Source organism: Staurois parvus, unplaced genomic scaffold (assembly GCF_062004578.1).
Source record: "Staurois parvus isolate SC_StPar_1 unplaced genomic scaffold, SC_StPar_1.0 ptg000019l, whole genome shotgun sequence".
NCBI lineage: Eukaryota > Metazoa > Chordata > Amphibia > Anura > Ranidae > Staurois > Staurois parvus.
The window spans coordinates 14,900,492-14,915,384 of record NW_028317815.1 but is presented as its reverse complement, the minus strand read 5'-3'; the positions used below and the strand labels follow the sequence as shown (position 1 = coordinate 14,915,384).

At 40.3% G+C, this 14,893-nt stretch overlaps 1 protein-coding gene across 6 annotated transcripts in view; it reads right to left on the bottom strand.

Annotated features, from left to right (window-relative positions):
* Positions 1-14,893, bottom strand: part of LRRK2 (leucine rich repeat kinase 2) — a 362,321-nt gene that overhangs the window by 34,235 nt on the left and 313,193 nt on the right. For all 6 annotated transcript variants that reach the window (XM_089685047.1, XM_089685063.1, XM_089685038.1 and 3 more), the window contains one exon: positions 6,182-6,373. In XM_089685047.1, the coding sequence (XP_089541173.1) occupies positions 6,182-6,373 (192 nt within the window). The remainder of the gene's footprint in view (positions 1-6,181; positions 6,374-14,893) is intronic.

Below are 14,893 nucleotides of genomic sequence, written 5' to 3'. Positions count from 1 at the left end.
TTAGACGTTGCCAAAAAACATCTAAAAAAGCCAGACCAGTTCTGGAAAAGCATTCTTTGGACGGATGAAACTACTATTAATCTGTACCAGAATGACAGGAGGAAACAAGTATGGAGAAGGCTTGGAACAGCTCATGATCCAAAGCACACAATGTCATCTGTAAAACATGGTGGAGGCAGTGTGATGGCATGGACATGCCTGGCTTCCAGTGGCACTGGGTTATTGGTGTGTATTGATGATGTGAAAGAAGACAGAAGCAGCCGGATGAGATCTGCAGCAGTTACACATATGCTGTCAGCCCAGATTCAGACAAATGCAGCAAAGTTGATTGGACGGTGCTTCACTGTACAGATGGACAATGATCCAAAACACACTGCAAAAGCAACCCAGGAGCTTTTGAAGGAAAAGAAGTGGAATATTCTGCAATGGCCGAGTCAAATCACCAGACTCTCAACCCAACTGAGCATGAATTTCACTTGCTGAAGGCAAAACTAAAGACAGAAAGACCCACAAAGAACAACTGAAGACAGCTGCAGTTAAAGCCTGGCAAAGCATCAGAAAGGAGGAAACAGTCTTTGGTTATGTCCATGGGTTCCAGACTTCAGGCAGCCATTGCCAGTAAAGTATTCTCAGCAAAATACTAAAAATGAACATTTTATTTATGATTATATTAATTTGTCCAATTACATTTGAGCCCCTGAAAATGGAGGGACTGTGTATAAAAATGGTTGCAGTTCCTAAAATGTATACTTGATATTCATGTTCTACCCCCTGAATCACAGCTGAGAGTCTGCACTTCAAATTCACTTGGATTGTTTCATTTTAACTTACTGTGGTGACATACAAAGTATGAAAATTGTGCCAGTGTCAAAATATATATGAACCTAACTGTATTTTGTACAATATGAAGATTTAGGAGTATAATTTCTAACTTCTCTCCACGCCACCACAGTATCAAGATTTTGTGGTGATTTAATATAGGCAATTTAGCAGGTGGACAATGCAAAAGGGCTGCTAGATTCCAAGATGCTACCATATTTGATTACAACTCACTATTTGAAAACTTGGATCTACCCACAATCCAGTCAAAACATGATAGGATGTACAATTGTATATTTCATAAGGCTAATCCCCCATCTTGGACAAATAAAATTTTTTAAAGGATAAGTTCACCGTTTAGCAAAATATAATAAATGCACATTTTTTTTTGCATTTACTATTTTTTGTTTTAGGAGCCTGGAAAGCATTGCACCAGTAATCAGATCGCTGGTGCCATGCAGGTCTCCTGCAGATTTCAGTGTAATGTGTCTGCTTGTACCGCATATGAGCAGGCAGTTTTGCACTGGCAGGAAGAATCAATGAACTACCACAGTGCTCAACAGCACTGTGGTATTTCATTGAGAACTACAAGTTGACAACCGCAAAGGCTGTCGGGACTCTCTGAATGAATAATGTAGTCGGGTGGGCAGAGCCCTGCATGGCTAAGTTTAAAAAAAAAAAAAAATGTGACAGCTAGCGGGAGGAAAAGATCCTTCATAGCGGTCATATTAGGGGGTGCAGGGGCTGGTCATACAGTGACATGCTACTCCCTGAATAAAGGTGTAACATGTATCATGTAACAAAAGTTGAGCTTATCCTTTTAATATGATCCAAGGATTCTTACCCTGCCACATAAATTTACAAAATTCTGAATTCAACACATTTACATCTTTATGCTTAATTCCTTGGCACTGACGGTACGCAAATATGTCACTTCTTGGGGGCTGGACGCAGAGAGGCCGCATATCTGTGTACCCAATGTAAACAAACATGTGCCGAGAGCACATGCACTATGTGCTCCCGACACATTTACTGGTGCCTCATAGAAACGTCCCAATCTCTACTTGCGATTAGAAGCTTTCCGATCATGTGACCGCTGTGGGCACCTCCCAGCGTCAAAAAACCCTTAAAGGGACGGGAGGCGCCAGCACAAAGGGATTAATAAAAAAGAAAAGCATCTGCATTGAATAAAGTACTTTAGCTAAACCTGGCATCTTTATTAAGTGTATGCAGCCAAATATAGTTAAGTAGATGTGCCCAATGTGTCAATTCTCTGCAGATTTTTTGAATAACTACTGGAAAATCTAATTTATATACAGATGATGGAGTCTTCCCCATTTTAATTCCCAAATGTGTATCCATACTAACCACTGAAAAACCAACTTTCTGCTGCCATATTCATTCCACCCCAGGAATTAACGATAAGACCTTACACTTAGTGGCATTAATTCATAGCCCAGTTTGAGTCATATGGCGTAATTAGCTTGCACAATTTAGGACGAGCAGAATTCCTTCTCAGTCTATAAAATGGTCAACTTGGTAAACAATAACCCTTGTACAGGGAGGGTTAGAAAATCAGAGCTTGGGGTAGAGCCTGAGGGTTGTAAGCCAGGGAGATATGTGTTATGGTAATAAGGTAACATAGTGGAGCTAACTAACCCACAGGGTGAGGAGGATAGTCCTGTTGCCTTTAAATAGAGAAAAATTGGTTACTGGTTGTCTCGAAAGTGTTCTCCAGCATAATAAATTCTCAGGGAGGGGCAACCAAGGGGTGCTACTGAGAGTATGTTTGCTGAATATGGGACAAGACAAACATTGTGCAAAAGGAGGATGTCATGATAAGAATCAAGCACCCTGGACAGTAAACGGTTGGGAAAAAGTCTGAGAAGGATGCAGGCTCAACAAAAAGTGGAAAGGTGATCATTAGAATTTGGGCATATGGTTCAAAGAATTATGCTCAGGGGCCTTGTAGTAAAAAATCTCCAAGGCACCCTAGGATATGAATGTTAAGGGTGCAATTAAGAGTCCAATAAAATGTGGTGATTTTTTTAAGCAATAAAGGTTACATGGATGTGTGAGCAGAAAGGGAGAATAACCCAACTCTTAGTGTTTGCTAATACAAGTAGAAATTTGCTATTATGAGGGATACATGGCAGGTGTTTAGGGGACCAGGGAGAAGTCTAGTTATGGCAGCAGACATTGTGGCAGGTCTACATGGGACCTTGCAAAAGCCTAGCCACTGCAGCAATAATGACAGATGTTTGAAAGGCATGGTGGGACATGTACCCCTAAACTGACAAGGGTCCTTGTGTAAGTTTTGGAACATCCTTGTAAAGTTTCCTAAAAGGAAAGAAAATGAACAACCCCTTACGACCTCAAGCTGCAAGTTGCAGGGAAACAGTCTGCTTTTTGTGAAGCAGCAAGTAGCAATGTTTAGGAGAAAGGGCAAGAGGAGAGCAAGAGACACTGTTTATCTCTCCAAAGGTGGGTGGGGTTATATAAGAAGATCAGGACATCTCTGTTCTAAACTGGAAGAATTGTTAGTAGATGTCCAGCCCTCATCTCCAAAGGTGGCGGTGAACCTTCAATGTGAAGAATGTTTCTGAGCAGGTCTGGTGGGCTTGAAAAAAAACAAAACCCACACCATTTTTTTCCAGGGCAGCCTGTATTTCTCCTGAGGTTGCCTGTGAGTTTTTCTTTGTATCCCGAACAACCTCTGGCATTTGTGGCTGCAATCTTTCTTGGTCTACCTGACCTTGACTTGGTATTAAGAGATCCCCAAACGTTCCACTACTTATTACGTGACTGGCATATTTAAGTCCTGGATGTTTTTACAGCTGCTGTTTTTGTCTTTTGACATTTTTTTCTACAGCTACTAAACCCCCCAGCATGTTATCCTATGTGTCCATGCACACAGACTGTAATCATTGTTTTTTGGCTGGAAAAAACCCCCAGGACTAATGGATTTCTAGAGGATTTTTTTAGCTGTAAAGACGCTGTAATGCTGAAAAACCTGGTGAAACACTGCAAACCGGCGTTTTTGGACTCTGACCAAAAAAAAGTATTTTTTGGTTAAAAATAATGCTAAAAAACAATAAAAAAGCAAACGCGGGAAAACACCTCTAAACGCTAATGCAAAAATGCTAAAAAATAAGCTGAAAAACTCATGTTTTTAACATGACTTTACACAGCTAACGTTACCAGCGTTATCAAAACACCCAGTGTGCATGAAGATGAAGGCTTTGAATAGATTTTTATAAACTGTTCCATCTTTATAAAGTTCCATTATCTTTTTATGCAGGTCTTTTGACAGTACTTTTTTGCTCCCCATAGCTCAGCATCTAGCCTGCTCAGTGCATCCATGTGAAATCTAACAAACTCACTATTTATACACAGACGCTAATTGCAATATAATAAGCCACAGATGTAGGAAAATAACCTTTATTTCTCATTTTAACCTGTGCTTTGTGTGTCTGTACCAAGACCAAACAACTATGTGTCTTAATATGGCTTTATATGTTCACAATCCTTAAAAAAAAAAAAAAAAAAAAGTTTTTTTGCATGATCAGTCATATTTTCAATATATTTCAATATAAATGCCAAAATGTCATGCTTTCTGCCAGGGTATGCAAACTTGTGAACACAACTCTTGGTTCAGCTTGTCCAGAATGAGGGAATCACAATAACCCAGGCACCAATTGAACTTCTGTGGCTGAGAGGTGTCATGCAACAGGTGAGACAGCAAACTATTAGCATGCATCAATGCCAGAAAACTATGTTCAGAAGTGTGCACCTAGGAGTCTTATATACATTGTGTCACTATCCAGAGGAACTTCCAGTAGAGGTTTCCTGTGGTGCAGTCTGGCTTGGCATGCTGAAAATTAGTGAAGCAGATCCAGTGTCATGTATTTCTAGTTTTCATGTCACTTTTCAGTGATGAGGTACTGGTCTTACATCAAATCCAGGGGCATCTCACGCTGAGGCGCACAGCTTTGCTCTTCCTCTTCCAAGAGGACAGGATGTGGTGGGGGGGCTCCCTCCCCAAGCATGCCGATTATTGGGCTTCCTATTCGGTATGGTTTTTGACTTGTGGGTGGTGGTGGGCTGCCCTTGGGGGTATTTAAGGGCGTTTTTACTCATTGAGATTCGAGACTCTCTGATTTCTGGTGTGGTGGGCCATGCTATCATGTGTTTTATGTTATCTTTGAGGTATGTAGGGCATCGATATATACAAATACAAAAGTGTTTTCAAAATAGTAGGCCACTATCTAGCTGATGGTCATATGTTTCTTGATTGGTCTCCCTAAACTTATATTTAAAGTCAAATTTTTCTAGTTTGTTTTTAGAGAGGTGAAGAGATCACCAAATTTAAACAGGTAAACATTATAAAAAAAAAAGTTACTTACAAAGCCAAACAAAATAAAGCTAGGGAAATAAAGCACAATGTAGATTATCCAATAACTTGCGCATTCCAGACAGCATGTGTGCTTAGCCCTGGGGTGTTTTGTAGGATAAAAGATACAACAGAATATACTACAGATCCATCAAAACACACACACACACATATATATATATATAGCCAGGGTACAGGGCAACCCTGTTTTTACCTTGTCCACTTCGCTGGTCCCGTTCAGGGTCTGGGTGCCATAGGAATGGGCTACGGCCCTACATAGCACTCTAAGGATAACTACACTTGTTGCATCGTGTGCTAAAGTAAGTCTCAAACACAAGATCCAGTGCAAACATTACAGGCCTGCCCTGCTGCCACCACAGGGAGATGTAAACCTGTCGCATAGGAAATTATGTTAAATGGACTGTAGTGCATTTCTGCAAAATGCAACGGAAAACGCACAGGTGTGAACCTAGCCTTAAAGCGGAGCTCAACCCAAACTCTGCTTATTGCATCCTCCCCTGCCACATTTAGCACTTATGAGGGAGGCATCAGGTACCTGGTTTTGACAGGTACCTGCGGCGAACTGAGTCAGAAGTTCACGCCACCTCCTACCCCCCCCCCCCCAGTCATTATTGGACACTTCACAGGTGCCAGAAGACTACAGAACAAATCACAAGGCGCAGCGCAACTTGCACATGAGCAGCAGGAAACCGGCTGTGAAGCTGCAAGACTTTACTTCCGGTTTCCCTTACTTGCAATGCCGGCCCCGGGAGCCTATTTCAAATATTATTTTCAAATAATTATGAGGACCAGCTTTTGCAGCTTTATTATGTAATGATGTGATGTTTTATCTCGTGATCATGTAAGTGCTGCAGTATAACATCTGACATGCTATTTGAGAAATAGTATGATGTTTATATTGAGATAATAATAATAATAATAATAAAAAAAATAAAAATAAAAAATTACCTCACAAGTGTGTCCACCTTTAACTAAATTTAAGCAGGAAATCTGTCCCTTATCAGTGCTGCCGCTACCGACCCAAACAATGGGGTTCTTGACACGAGGACTTGTTACAATGCATTCAGCTGTAAGAGGGCTTGGTACCACAAGGTTCCTCATCAAACAAAGAAGTTCTGCAGAATTTAAAATTTCATAAACCTGTAAAAAATATAGACATTTTTTTTTGTAATAAAATATCTCAGAATAGCACACGCCACAAATATTATTCTGTCAATGGTTTTCTCTATGTTAAATATTTATTTCTTTATAAATAGTGTGTACCACGTATCTAATGTAGTCTTGCCATATCTCTAGTACCCAGTTATGGTCAGGTATTACCAAGAATCCCTTATCATCCATCTATGATTTAAAAAAAAAAAAAACCTTTGTGACTTTTTATTACTAGGAATTTTTATACAGAAGTAGACTCTAAAACTGTCAGAAATATCCCAGTGTAAGTATTAATCAACACAAACCAACTGATGTAAACTAAAGAAAAAATAGGAACCATATAATAGGCTTCTGGGGTTTGAGAGAGACCTGACTTGAGTTCTGCACGTGTGCTAGAAGCTGCCAAACAGCAGGAGTTGGACTGTGCTAACCTTGGGACCAACTCGATCAGGCAGTGAAAAATCAAATCCTTCCAAGAGACACAGAGATCGTCTGAATGCAGCGTTGGATCGATAAGCCAGCCTTCTACCTTTCCCTCCTGAAATGATTTCAAAACTAGATAAGCTTTCCATCCTTCGTCTGAGTGTAAGCTACTTATGGGTAAAAAGCTTCTTCCAAGGAGTGACCATTTCCGGGACATCTTTGGGGAGGCGGCTTACGATACCTTTTGCCCACCTGTGAGGGGGATTGACACTACGATGGACCTTATATCTGCAGGAGTAGGGCCAGGTTTCTGATCGGTGTGGTATTTTTCTAAAAGGCGTTTTGACCTTGTGGCATCGCTTCATGGAGGTGAGGGGCCATTTCACACAGTGTTGGACTCCCGTTATCCAGCTCTGCATATACATACATTTAAAGGACTACAGAACACCTCCGCCATTTAGGGGGTTTTTGGACTCTTTTTAGTTTATTCTTCTGGAGTTAAATTTACTTTATTTATTGATTATTTATTTATGCATATTTTTGGAGGTTTTTTGATCTACTAATTGTGTCACGGATTCACGTGTACAGTACACCATTCTTTATCCCCCGCAATTGGGGTCACTTATCACCTCTTTTTTTTAGATAGGCGGTGCAGCCTATAATCTTTTCTTACCTAATTGATTGTGTCACGGGTACATGTGCTTATCCCTGTTATTGGGGTCAGATATCATTAGTAATTATTCCTTCCCTATATTTATAGGCGGTGCAGCCTATATTCCTTTTTTTCACCATATACAGTTTATATTGGTGTTACTTAGTCACTATATTCCTCTTTATCCCCATTTGGGATCACTATTATATGGTTCCTATTTTTTCTTTAGTTTACATCAGTTGGTTTGTGTTGATTTATATTCATTTATGGTAAAATTTGTGGCTTTTCACTTATAATCACAGTATTATTCACCTATGGGCAGTTTGAGTGTCTTTTTTTGGTAGTTTTCTGGATTATTCCAGGTTGGCACCTATATATCAGTGGATATATTCTCACATCACTTGTCCATTTGTGCTATTTAGCACAACAGTGGGGGGATTTAATTTATCACCAATATTTTTAGTTTCACTGATTTATATTTATATAGTTTATTATTTCACGTCTCTTTCTTCTTTCTGATTATATCAGTTTGGCACATATTATTTGTCACAATTTCTTTGTTTGTGCAATTTAGCACAGAAGTGGGGAGTTTATTCCCATTATCATCTTTGGGTTCATTGGCAATTATTATTTCATGGTTTTATTAATTTTGTGATTTATAGTCACATATAAGTACACCTAGATATTTTTGGGGGGTTTCAGTATCTATTTATTCGTGTAGATTTCATTATATGCTATTTTTTCACATGTTCTTTCCAGTGTGTTTTATGTATAAGCGCAGGCACCACATTATTATATCTTATTATTGTCCATTGTGGTATGTGGTAGGGTGTTAGCAGCTTTATTTAGAGTTTACATTCTGAGCGCAGGAGGATTATACAGTTATAATTAAAGTATTTATGTTGTGAAACTATTAAGAGATCGTTCACATAAAGTGTTTTTTGTCTACTTAATGCAATTCTGTTGCTTTCCCAAAAGAAAACTAAACCTGATAATAGACTAATTATACTTACCTTTTTTCTTAACAGCGAGTCCATCCACCTCTGCCTTCCAGTGCTGCAGCCTGTGGCAAACATTTCCAGGAGTGTCAAAAGCCTTGTTACCCTGTCATATATCATGTTTTCCATCCTGCTGGCCTATTCGCCATTGAGTCCTATATTGATGTAGGGGTTAGAGACAGAACCATGGGTGAGGGGATAAAGGCAATCAATATTCCCAAAAGAGTTGAATGTTGAAGACGCATTATAGTTTGTCAACAAAACACAGAAAACAAGGATTGGGGAAGGGGGGAATTACACTAGGGCTTCCGTGTAGGAGAGATGCAGTACGCACAGCCACAGTGTACAAAGTACAGTGCTAGCTGTAGTATCTGGCGTAAGGAAAATGAGGAATTGTACAGTAGAGTGCAACGTTCTGCTCATTCTGAACATCTGACTAGAGGTCATTTTGCGATTAAGAAAATCTGTCTGTGCCCGGAGTTCCATTTTAAAGTGATATTAAACCTAACAGCACACATTTACTATATTGCAGTTTACCAATTCTCAGATGTGGTTGCTGCTATACTTTTTAAGTCTTTCTTTCCTTTATTTTCACCTGGTGACCTTGGCAGTAAGTCTGTTTCCAACAGAACAAGCTGTCCTGCATATGTAGCAGTTATAGAGTTGAGCCAAACCATTTACCACTGACAGGGGTGTTTACAATAATCCCCCAGAAAGACAGTTTCATATGGGACCATGCAGCTTAATCAAAAGGGCTTTATTAGAAAAACAATTCTGCATTGCACAAATGGACACACAAACGCTGAGCAGATCACCACCATCACTTCACCAAATTAAAAAGACAACGTTGTCTAGTCACCTATGCAGCTGCTCATACATACACACATATGGGGGGCGAGAATAACTGACATCACAGCGTTCTGCGGCTGCCTCGTCCAACCTCCATCACACCTATGGACATCCAGCACCTCCAGCCATACATACAGTGGACAGAATAGGAATTTCAATACCGCTGGCGCTGTACAACATGAGGAATGCATCTCTATGCCATCTAGCAGTACTGTCCTGGAAATATTCTTGGTCTGCTGGTATGAAAGCTCAGTGAATGCCAAAAGGGATGGTGAGAAGCTTATAACCACATATATACAGTTGCAAGAAAAAGTATGTGAACCCCCTGGGATTACGTGGAGTTTTGCATGAATTGGGCATAAAATGTGCTCTGAACGTCATCTAAGTCACAACAATAGAAGAACACAGTCTGCTGAACATAATACTACACAAACATTAGATGTTGCCATGGTTTAATTGCACATAACATGTAAACATTCACAGTGCAGGGAGGAAAAAGTATGTGAAGCCCTAGCTTAATTACTTCTCCCAGAGCTAATTGGAGCCAGAAGTGAGCCAACCTTGATTCCAATCAGTGTGATGATATTGGATGTGTTGCTGACAGCTGTCCTGCCCTTAAAAAACCCACACCTGTTTTGGGTTTACTGGTTTCAAGAAGCACTGTCTGATGTGAACCATGCCTCACAGAAAAGAGCTCTCAGAAGACCTACGATCAAGAATTGTTGACTTGCATGAAGCTGGAAAGGGTTACAAAAGTATCTCCAAAAGCCTTGAGGTTCATGTGTCCACGGTAAGACAGACTGTCTACAAATGGAGAAAGTTTAGCACTGTTGCTACTCTCCCTAGGCGTGGTCGTCCTGTAAAAATGACTGCAAGAGCACAGCGCAGAATGCTGCATGAGGTAAAGAAGAATCCCAGAGTGTCAACTAAAGACCTACAGAAATCTCTGGCACATGCTAACATTTTTGTTGACACATCTACAATAAGGAAAACATTAAACAAGAATGGAGTACATGGGAGGACACCACGGAGGAAGCCATTGCTGTCCAAAAAGAATATTGCAGGACGTTTGAAGTTTGCAAAAGAGCACCTGGATGTTCCACAGCACTACTGGCAAAATATACTGTGGACAGATGAAACCAAGATTGAGTTGTTTGGGAAGAACACACAACACTATGTGTGGAGAAAAAAAGGCACAGCACACCAACATCAAAACCTCATCCCCACTGTAAAACATGGCGGAGGGAGCATCATGGTTTGGGGCTGCTTTGCTGCCTCAGGGCCTGGATGGATTGTTGTCATTGATGGGAAAATGAATTCCAGAGTTTATCAAGACATTTTGCAGGAAAACGTACAACCATCTGTCCGCCAACTGAAGCTCCGCAGAGGATGGGTGATGCAACAGGACAATGACCCAAAGCATACAAGTAATTCAACAAAACAATGGCTGGAACAGCACAGAATACGCCTTCTGGAGTGGCCCAGTCAGAGTCCTGACCTCAACCTGATTGAAATGCTGTGGCATGACCTTAAGAGAGCGATTCACACCAGACATCCCAAGAATATTGCTACACTGAAACAGTTTTGTGAAGAGGAGTGGTCCAAAATGACTCCAGATCGTTGTGCAGGTCTGATCTGCAACTACAGGAAATGTCTGGTTCAGGTTATTGCTGCCAAAGGAGGGTCAACCAGTTATTAAGTCCAAAGGTTCACATACTTTTTCCTCCCTGCACTGTGAATGTTTACATGTTATGTGCAATTAAACCATGGCAACATCTAATGTTTGTGTAGTATTATGTTCAGCAGACTGTGTTCTTCTATTGTTGTGACTTAGATGACATTCAGAGCACATTTTATGCCCAATTCATGCAAAACTCCACGTAATCCCAGGGGGTTCACATACTTTTTCTTGCAACTGTACATAGCTGTTTCTGAACTCGGCTATTATGGTATTTGTGGACTTATAGAGCTTTACTATGTGGCCTAAAATGAACTTACCTATGGTGAACCTTTACCCAAATTGCTACTGACTGGTAAGATACTTTGCAAACACAATCAGATTTTTAGGCACCTAATGTCAATTTATTATATATGCTTATAGGATAGCTTGTCCTTAATCTGACTCCAACTTTTACCACATGGGATATTACCGAGTGACTACTATCTATACCTCTTACACCTGATATAGGTTAACCATCCCATATGTTTCCATATTGCACTTTTAATTATTCTCGCCTCCCATGTGTGTATGTATGAGGACGTATGAGCAGCTGCTTAGGTGACTAAACAACATTGTCTTTTTAATTTGGTGATGGTGGTGCTCTGCTCAGCGTTTGTATGTCTATTTGTCCCTATGCACATATGTACTAATCATGAGTTATCTACTGCAATTCTTCTGGGTGACTCAGCAATCATTTGGTAAGCGATAGGAATATAGGGTAACCATTGTATTAAAATCCCTTTCATACTGCTTGTTATGGCTCCTGGCCTACCTCTTTTAAGCTTTTTTGTTGTATTGGTGTGTTTACAGTGATCAGTTTTTATTTATGTAAAACCTTAATTGAAAAAATGTTGCTGTAGCTGCTTAAAAAGTGAGAGTTGGAGTTTGACTTCAATTTGTGCATCTAAATCTGCTTGTCTATCTAACACTACCCTTCTCCAGATGAACAATGCTGTTATCCAAAGGTGTCTCTGTTGCTCCCACACCTACAGTGTAGGCACCCTAATACACAAGGTGTGTTACTGGACAGATCACCAGGTGAAAACAGAAGGAAAAAAGCCCAAGAAACAAAACTAATGCAGCCACTACATAAAATATATGGTATAACATTTTTGGTTTTGGGTTTAATACCATTTTCAGTCTCTTAGTTAAATTTCCCAACAGGTTATACTTTTTGAACCCGAAAAAAAGCACTTGATCCTTCATGCTTGTATTTTGCTATCTTTTATATATACTTAGGGATCTATTTATTAAAAAAAAAAAAGTTGCATTCGTCCAGAGAATCTGAATGTACATTAATTCTGTGCAAATTGGACAAAATTAACGCTCTTTATTTTATTTTCTCTTCTGAATGAATGTCCTTTATTATGGGCAGTATTAAAATCCTGCAATATGGCCCTTAGATGGCTGCGCGACATTTGAAATGCATACATCTTTGTAACAAGTGATAAAATGTAAATTCTAGAGAATGCTAGAGAGAATAAGTAAATAAATGTAAACACTGGTTACATTTAATTGCAAATTTCCTTTGGGGTTTTCCAAAATTGTTATAATGTATCTCTGTTACAAAGACATATGTATTTCTTATTCTCCTGAGCTACATCTAGTAACCATATTGTTGTATTTTACTGCTGCCCATTATAAAAAGACTGTTAGGGAATTCCTATGAGATGGCTGGCTTGACACACGAGAATGGTGTCGCACACAAAACTGATCAGACAAGCAGCTATGCGCACGGATGCAGGCGCATGTCCACAGTCAGTATTGATGCCAGATGGCCTACTTAAAGAACGCCTCATTTCAGCATTAATGCTGACTGGTCATTAGTTGTATCCTTTGCTTTGCTTGTGTCCTGTATAAGACTTCAATTACCGATCCTACTTGCCTCTGACCCAATTCTGCTTATACTTTTGCTTACCCGTTCCTGATCTTGGCTATGTTTATGATTCCACAAGCTCACTGTTTGTGTGCCTGCCACAAGAGCTACACAGTAGATCATATATTAATAAGAAGGGGACTATAGTGATATAAAAATGTAGGTCATGTGGAAAGACCATATCAAGCATGCATAAATCATGAAATGTCTAGCTTGTACCCAGGAGGACCATATTTTATCAAATTTCTTAGGGCAGTATAGGTCACCCATATAGATCAGCCTATATAAAAGTAGAGCTGCATTAACCATTGATTTCCACATTGAGAACGTGGGAGGGTCTGTCTTCCATTTAGTCAAAACAGTTTTTCTTGCATAGTATACAGCACAGAAAATAAACAATTTAGTATGCTGATTGGTAGGTATATTATCAGTTACACCAAGCAGGAGGATCATAGGGTCTATCGTAACTGTGACCCCCACCAATCAAAGTTATGTCAGCAACCACTGCCTGCCAGAAGTGTTGTGTCAGCAGACAGGCCCATACCATGTGAATGAAATTCCCCACTGTTTGTCTACATTTGGGGCAGTATATACAATAATAGATAATCTTTGGGGTGTATAGTACACTCTATGAAGAAATTTCAATTGGACGAAATGATCCTTAGCTAAAATTATTAACGAGATATACTTTTGTAGGCCTTCACTCCAATCTTTCTCCGTTAGATTTTGGAGATCTCGCTGCCAGGCTTAGTATAGGAGCTGCGTAATCGAGGAGGCCTTACAGGTAAGCCGAAGATATATGGATGATTGTGGCCTATCTATACACCTAGCTGTAAGGCATTTTTCAACTGAGTGGCAAGAGTAACAGGGTCGGGTCAGGAAATTGCACCTGAACAGTATACATAAGCTGTAGAAACCTGAAGTACATCCAGGACAGTAGCTGAAATTGGCATTTCATCTCTGCAAAGCAAATAAGACATCCTTCAGGCATGATGTGTCGCAAAGTCCTGATACCATAGCGGGCCCAAACCTGTTGGTCTGGAACAGTCTTCAAGTGAGACAGTAAAGGGTTGCCCCACAATGGAGTGTAAGGAGAGATAGTGTGAGGATAACTGGAGGTATGCAGTGACCTGTTTCCAAACTAATACTGTAGTTTTCATTGGCTCAGTAACATAAGGAATAGAGCGTGGGCCTCTGTACACCATGTTACTAAACTCAGAGTATGGCGCAAAAAGTGCCACCTCCAAGTTCACTGCAGGGTTGAATCGATCTTGGCCAAATCATCTCAGTAGCAAGGACCAATGCCCAATAATATTTCTTAAAACAGGGCAGCGCCAGACCTCCTTCAGACATGGAAAGCTTCAAAGGAGATCCAGCCTGGAATTGTAAGCCCTGAACTTCAGGGGAGGCCCGCAAATGCACTGCCAGGGGTTCAATGCGAAGAGAGCTGGGGATTACTGGCAGTCCTGTCTAGTGCCATGGTGGAGGAGAAAAGGTGCAGACAAAATGAAATTCGTATAGACTCTAGCCATCGGGGATTAGTATAGTAAGCGCAGCCATAATATAAAAGTTGGTCCAAAGCCAAATTTGTGTAGCATCAACCACAGATATTCCCACTCCACCAAGTCACAAGCTTTCTCGGCGTCCAGGGAGGCCACCACTCCTGAACCCTTCCTGGCCCCAGCATGAACAACAACCATAAATAAATCACCTCAGATTTATATCAGTGCCCTTACTGGGCATAAACACAGTCTGGTCTCTATGGATCACAGATAAAATAACCTTATTGAGACGGGTAGCCAACACCTTAGTAAGGATCTTGGAATCTACATGTAAAAGGAAAATAGGCCTGTATGAAGAGAAATACTCCAAATCATTGCCCAGTTTAGGCACCACAACTATAATACAAGTAGTTGTCATCCGTTCTTTAGACAGCCACGCCAGCAAGCATCCGGTCTGCTCAACCTGTTCAAAGATCCTCTGTGCCTGA